General features: G+C 34.3%; 1 protein-coding gene across 1 annotated transcript; it reads left to right on the top strand.

Moving 5' to 3' along the window:
• Positions 1-967: 967 nt before the first annotated feature.
• On the top strand, positions 968-6994 carry LOC108321535 (kinesin-like protein KIN-12F). The gene is made up of 16 exons (XM_017553306.2): positions 968-1304; positions 1419-1556; positions 1772-1855; positions 1974-2099; positions 2290-2349; positions 2460-2513; positions 2621-2713; positions 2863-2958; positions 3097-3245; positions 3738-3887; positions 3988-4114; positions 4198-5025; positions 5115-5216; positions 5289-5360; positions 5467-6252; positions 6528-6994. Exons 1-16 carry the CDS (start codon positions 1068-1070, stop codon positions 6774-6776), a joined length of 3351 nt encoding a protein of 1116 aa, XP_017408795.1. The 5' UTR covers positions 968-1067; the 3' UTR covers positions 6777-6994.
• Positions 6995-7368: the final 374 nt, after the last annotated feature.

Here is a 7368-nt window from a genome sequence, read left to right as displayed (position 1 = left end):
CGCCCTCAACGACTACTTATTTTGAATATAATTTCCGAATGGACCATTTTATCCTCGTTGTGTCACTCTCTTGGAGGACCGTTCCTTTTAAATAGATTTAGTTTATAAAATTTTAATTATTGTAACATTAATAAATAAATATATTCTACATATTGATTTATGATTAAATGATCATGTAAATAGTAATTTACTATATTTTTTTATTTTTTTATGAATTTAAAAACTCAATTTGAAGTTGTTGACAAAAGAAACAAGTTGGAGCCAACAAAACAAATGATTACTGTGTTAGTTTAGTTTTTCTATTACAAATAGCTTATCTCATATTTAATTCAAAATAAGAACATCAAGGCATAATGAAATGAAATAAAAAAATGTGACTAACATAAAGTACGAGTAACATGATTAATTTATTTGTTGATAAAACTAATAATCACTTAATTTAGACATTGATCTAACTTTCTCTTTATATTTCCCACATTCTTATATATTTCTAGTTATTTAATATAAATGAGACATTATTATTATTTTCGATCTTTCATGTAACACCTTCAAATAGTGTTTTGTAATTTGATTTAAAAGCATGCATTTTCAAAGTGGAGATGAATATTCAAAGTATATTAAAAGTAAGAATGAATGTCAGTTATTTTCAGACAAAAATATGTATAAATTTAATTTAATGTATTCTTAATAATTTTTTGAACGGTTAAACTAATTTAAAATGAGATTATGCATAATTTAAATTATTACAAAACTAAACAATATAAGTGGATGTGTTTGTCATTAGCAAAAATATAAAGAGAATAAATAATAGTACTGTCTGAAAAATATTAGATTAGTAATGTAAATTATATATTTAACCTTACCTTTTTTATTTAAAAGCAATCATTTCTCCATAAACCAAAAAGGGCAATTTAGGAATTTCAAATGTAACATTCATAACGGTCATCTTTCTTTCCTCTTTGAGTAATTCCAATTCAAACACTCTTCATCTTCCTCTCCATCCAACATTTGAATCTAAACTCTCTCTCTCCCTCTCTTGTGAATTTTTCATTCTCGAAAAAAAGAAAATGAGGCAAAAGACCAACAACACAGATTCTAGTGGGTTTTTGGGAACCATTTCTTCTAATTTTCTCAGATCAATCTCTTCTTCCAATCGCAAACCCACTTCTTCTTTCTTTACAAACCATAAATTCCTGAATTCCGACGTTGAAAACACTCCCCCTACCCATCCAAACATTTCCCTCAATCACCATCAACAATTGAAGCCCCACGACCCATTTTCCCACAGCAACTCACATGTGAAGGCAAGTTCAAAAATTAGCTTCCTTTTGGGTCACATTTCAACTTTCAAGATGTAATCTTTAGCCTCGGAAACCAGTGTGTAAAAAAATTATTATTTTTTGCTTATTTTGGAACAGGTTGTGGTGAGAATTAAGCCTGAAAATATCAATGGAAAAGAGGGGGATTGGGAAATTAAGAAGGTTTCTTCTGATACCCTGTGTATTGGGGACATAAAGTTCATGTTTGATGAAGTTTTTGATGCCAGCTCCAATCAGGTAGGAACTTCACTTAATTGTGTGATTGGGATTCTTGTTTTAAATCTTAAAGTATCTCTTGATGTAAGAAAAGAAAGTAATTCGAAATTACAGCACTTTGGTGTAATTATGAGGGAATGGAGACTTGGCCTTTCTTTATTCATGTTCTTGCTGCCTGGTTTGCTTTTAAGAGGAGATCAATCTTGAATTTGATTTATGAGCTGTTGTATGTTCAGGAAGATGTTTTTCAGTCAGTGGGTGTTCCCTTGGTTCGAAATGCCTTAGCTGGTTACAACACTACTATTCTGTCATTTGGCCAGGTACATTTGGTTGCTTGCTATGTTTTTTAACTTTCTTAGTGACAAAACGAGTGTCATTTTTGGATGGAATATTGAGGATTATTTTTCCCTTCTCACTTGTGTTGTACTTCTTTACTAGTCTGGGAGTGGAAAGACTTACACAATGTGGGGTCCTCCAAGTGCCATGGTTGATGAGTCCTCGTGTTCTAGTCAATTGGGAATTGTTCCTCGGATCTTCAGAATGTTACTTTCTGAGCTAGAGAGAGTATGCTCTATCTTCTACTTAAATTACTAATTTTTTGCATATATATATGTATATATATATATATATATATATATATATATATATATATGTGTGTGTGTGTGTGTGTGTATATATATATATGTATATATATATATATATGTATGTTTCTTCTTTTAAATTTAGAATAATTGAGTCTGGCTTACAATATTAGGAGAAGCTTATTTCTGGTGAGCAGCAGTTCAATTATCAATGTCGTTGTTCATTTCTTGAGGTAAATCAGAACTTTAGTTTCCTCTATAAAGCTTCCCAAAACAGCAATGAGTTGGTCGCTTAATGTTGGTAATGTGTTCCTTCCTTTTATTTGGCTGTGTTTTAAAACAGATATACAACGAACAAATTGGCAATTTACTCAATCCTATCCAGCAGAACCTTGAGGTAGGCTCCTTCCGTCATTTTGGTACAAGTTTTTATGAATGTATCGCTTCTCGTTTCTTCTGTTTCTAGTTGTTACATACTTGCTACCTTGGTCAAAATTATTGCAGATGAAGGATGATTCAAGAAATTCTCCTTATATTGAAAATCTGATTGAGGAATACGTCACTAACTATGATGATGTGGCAGAAATTTTGATTAAGGTAGGGAATCATGAAGGTTTACATTGCTGAAAGCTTTGTTTTTGTTAGCTGATACTTTTGCTCTAAGTATTGTGTGCATTTGGTCATTAATGGCAGCGGTCCTTTTTTAATCTTTATCGGTTAAGTTCATTCTTTTATGTATGCTGCAGGGCCTTTCAAGGAGGAAAAAGGGAGCAACGAATTTAAATTCTAATAGCTCTGGATCACACATAATTTTCACATTTGTTATTGAATCTTTTTGCAAGGTACTGTGAAATTTTGTAATTCTACCTAACATTACCATCAATTGTGTACGGTTATGACTAAGGTTCAAGGCAGGCTTCCATTGTTAATTTTCTTCATTATTTTTTGTCGATTATGATTTTTATAAAATGATGTTACAGGGAACCACAGAGGGCTTATTCAGTAGCTCAAAAGTTAGCAGAATCAGCCTTATTGATCTTGCTGGACTGGACAGCGATGAAGTTGGTGATTTAGGTAGCCAATGTACAAGGGAAAACAAACATGTCCAGAAATCATTATCTCAGCTCGAGTAAGATCCCGTAACAAAATTACTTCTTAGGGTGTATTTGGGTTAATAACTTAATTAAGTACTTTTTTTGAAGAAGAGCTTATCATGCAAGTGCTTATGTATAAGTTTTTTCTTTATAATGAAAAAGAAAACAGGGTTAAACAAGTTTAATATAAGTTGTAGGTTGTTTTGTAACCTATTTGGAGACGTTATAATTGAAATAGGGCGAAGATAACTTACGGAGATATCTTATAATTGAACTAAGGTGAAAATAAATTATGGACATGTCATAAGCTATTTTCATAAGTTTTTCCTAATACTTGGAAAAAGGCTCATGTCATAAGATAAGTTAACAAGTTCTCTTATCAAGTTCTCTCCCACGCAGACCTTAGTTTTCTTATCATAATTTCTGTAGTCTGATTCGAAACGGAAAAATAACACTTTGCTTTTATTGCTATTTAATGACTATGATTGCTTTCTATTTGTAACCACTGTTATATTTCTTTGTTGTAGGCATTTAGTGGATGCTCTGAGCAAGAAATCTCAGTCTGGAAAAAATGGAGACATTCCACACAGCGACTCCTGCTTAACTCGATTACTACAAGAATCACTTGGTGGAAATGCCAAACTCTCAGTAATATGTTCCATCTCCCCTAATAAAAAGTATTAACCTGGATTGAAGACCATAATTTGTTCATGTATAGAGTGTAGTGCGACGGTATTTTTGAGTTCTAGAAATAAAGATTGCACTTGTTGATTGTAGGAGTAATGATAAAACCCTGCGCACACTCAGATTTGGTGAGCAAGCAAGATCCATCACAAATGAGCCAGTTATCAATGTAATAAAGGAGGCTGATGTTGATTTGAGCAATAATATCAGACACTTAAAGGTATATTTCTGTACTCATTTAGGTAGTTGTTACTAAAAGATCAAACTAATGAAAATCTTTGAATTACAATGTGTTATGTTCAGGAAGAACTTATTAGAGCAAAGTACGATGTTTACAGCTCAGCTGGGAGTAAAGAAGGATACTTCCAAGGACCAAATGCACGGGAAAGCTTGAATCAGATGAGAGTCAGCTTAAACCGCTCTCTTCTCCTATCCAACATAGATCGTGATACTGGTGAGCGCGTAAATGTCAGCAAGGATGACATACAGCAATTACGCCAGCATATTGATGAATTGGATAACTCATCTGAAGGAAATCCAAAGGATATGTATGTCAATGAAAATTGTGATGCAGACACCACGAGCGTTGATGAAATTGAAAAGGATGAGGTATGCTGCGGAAAAACACTGAGCATTTCAGTCAATTCATGTAATCAATTTCCAGTACTTGCTGGACCACAGTTGTCCGAATCTCCAAAGTTCAGCAAAACTCAAAGGAAAAGTTTGGCTATTTCTTCAAGCTATCTTGGAAGTTGGAACAATGTGGCAGAGAGTTCAACTTTCAACAACAATATGTTAGACAAACCTTTTAAACAGGGCGAGCACGTGCAATCCTCAGTACAGGGTGAGCACTTGCAATCCTCAGTACAGTCTAGCAAGGTTGAGTCCTTGGCAGCAAGCCTTCAGAAGGGGCTACAGATTATTGACTATCATCAGCATAATTCAGCATTGAACAAATCTTCATCGTCCTTCTCCTTTGAGCACTTAACTTTGACACCTTGCCTAGACATTGACAAGGCTGAATCTTGTGACCAAACAATACCACAGAAAGCTTCCAGTGATGAAGTAGCTTCTTTCCTTTGTGCATCTTGCCGGACCAAAATATCTAGTCAGGATTCCAGTTTGGTCCAAGTATGTTTTTTGTCTTAATTTTATCAAGTATCTTTCTAAATACTTATTTCTATGTCTTCACCTCATTTATCCATTTTTTGACAATTTAGCTCGCATTTGGAGAATGTAATGGTAAAAACATCATGAAAGAGAAGGAGCTCGAGAATGTTTGTAAGGAGCAAGCAGCTAGAATTGAGCAACTAAATCAGCTGGTATTAATACTCCTATTTTCCTTTGTGAACTGTGGTTTTGATTTTACATTTAATGGCGATGTCTCTTACCAGGTGGAGAAATTGAAAGGAGAGAGAGAACTAAACTCCATTACTATGTGTAACTCGATGAAAGATGAAGAAAAGGTCAGTTGAATGTAGTATCTAATTTATAATTTATAGTTCATAATTATAAAGTCTATCCCGTTGAGAGTTATTAGTTTTCATTTGTTTTGGTTGATATCATTTGCAGCATCTAAGGGAATTTTCCTCAAATGGTCATTTGCCATGCATTATAGAGGAAAAATGTGAAATTAAAGAAGTTCAGGAAGAGTTAGCCCAAAAGGACGTCTCTTTTGATTCAACTGAGAAGGAATCACTTCTTAAGGAAATTCAGAATCTAAGGAGCAAGCTGCAATCATGTAGCGATGCACCAGTAAAAAAATCTACTGACAAACTAAGGTCTTCATTGATGTCAAGATCCATACAACTGCAAAAGAGCGGGGTATTTTCTTATGATAATGGCAACGAAGAGCTAGAGAATGAAAGACAGAGATGGACAGAAATGGAAAGTGAGTGGATTTGTCTTACTGATGAACTTAGAGCTGATCTTGAGTCATATCGCCAACGTACTGAGAGGTTGGAGATGGAACTGGCGTCAGAGAAGAAGTGCACAGCAGAGATAGATGATGCCCTAAAGAGAGCAGTTATGGGACATGCTAGAATGGTGGAACACTATGCCGATCTACAAGAAAAATACGATGATTTGGTTATGAAACACGACGCCATAATGGAAGGGATAGCAGAAGTGAAGAAGGCAGCAGCGAAAGCCTCGAAAAAAGGTCACGCCCGCTTTGCCAAGTCTCTTTCCGCTGAGCTTTCAGCATTGAGGGTGGAAAGAGAAAGGGAATCAAAATTATTGAAAAAGGAGAACCAGAACTTGAAGACTCAGCTTCGAGATACTGCTGAAGCCGTTCAGGCTGCTGGAGAGCTACTTGTTAGGCTAAGAGAAGCTGAACATGCAGCAGCTTTTGCAGAGGTACAATTCTATCTCATTAAGGGTTCCAGAATCAACGCATCATATTTTAAGCGTTTTGTTTTTTGCTCACTAATTACTTAATAAACAGGAAAAAAGAAAGGTACAGGATTAACAAGGAAAGAGAAAAGGAATTGCATTTCTGTCAATCTATACTAGTTGAATGTTCTCAAGATGGATTAAATAATTATACTAGTTGTTGTGAAGATTCAGCATATGTTCTGTCTTAACATTTTTAATTCATTTCTTGAATACTATATATTTCTTATGTTATACAGGAGAACTTTGCAAATGTGCAACAAGACAACGAAAATTTGAAGATGCAAATTGAAAAGCTGAAAAGAAAACACAAGACAGAGATTAATACCATGAAGCAGTACATTACAGAGAGCAAATTACCTGAGTCTGCACTGCAACCACTGTATAAAGAGGATTCTGATGTGGCACACAATGCAGCCTCCTCCTATACATACGATGATCAGGCTTGGAGAGCAGAATTTGGAGCAATATATCAGGATCATTACTAACTTACCGGTTGTTAGTATTATTAGCATTAGATAAAAAGGAATCAGATCAAAGTTCAAGTATTTTGTCTGGCATAGATCCTACTTGGATCAAATGCCACTATTCTTTTTGTGTAATCCTAGAAATTCTGTTTTTGTTCCAATTTATGATCATCCAACCGATTTTACCTATTATAAGATGAATACAAGAAGATACAAATGAATTGTAGTTCCTTACCCTAGATTTTTCATTGTAAAAAAATCGCCTAATAGTTTCCTCTTTTCAGTTCTCTTTTATTCCCAGACATTCTAATTCTCCAAGTTGCCAAAGCTTTTCACAAAACGAATGTATCTTACCTGATTTATTCATTCTATTTGTTGTAACACTACCATGAACATTATTGGCTGTTTCATGAGAGTCAATGTCAGCAAAGTTTCCTAATCTTCTGAAAGTGAACCAAAAACTTTTTCATAGATGACAAGCCAGAGGAATAATTTGTATCTTATACATGATAACGATATATAACTTTTTTCAGTGCAAAATCTTCAACAGTGTCAAATGAATCAAAGTCTCTGTTGACTTGGGTTAGTTTCTTCTTGTATGATAATGTAAAAC

This window comes from Vigna angularis, chromosome 6, assembly GCF_016808095.1.
Source record: "Vigna angularis cultivar LongXiaoDou No.4 chromosome 6, ASM1680809v1, whole genome shotgun sequence".
Taxonomy (NCBI): domain Eukaryota; kingdom Viridiplantae; phylum Streptophyta; class Magnoliopsida; order Fabales; family Fabaceae; genus Vigna; species Vigna angularis.
The sequence above is the reverse complement of the archived record's forward strand: the minus strand, read 5'-3'. Positions and strand labels throughout refer to the sequence as shown.

Bases quoted from the DNA above. Each gene is read 5' to 3' on its own strand.
- LOC108321535 (XM_017553306.2), top strand. From the start codon at position 1,068: ATGAGGCAAAAGACCAACAACACAGATTCTAGTGGGTTTTTGGGAACC. The intron at 2,350-2,459 runs GTAAATCAGAAC...GTTTTAAAACAG, and splicing joins GTCGTTGTTCATTTCTTGAG to ATATACAACGAACAAATTGG. The intron at 2,514-2,620 runs GTAGGCTCCTTC...AAATTATTGCAG, and splicing joins CTATCCAGCAGAACCTTGAG to ATGAAGGATGATTCAAGAAA.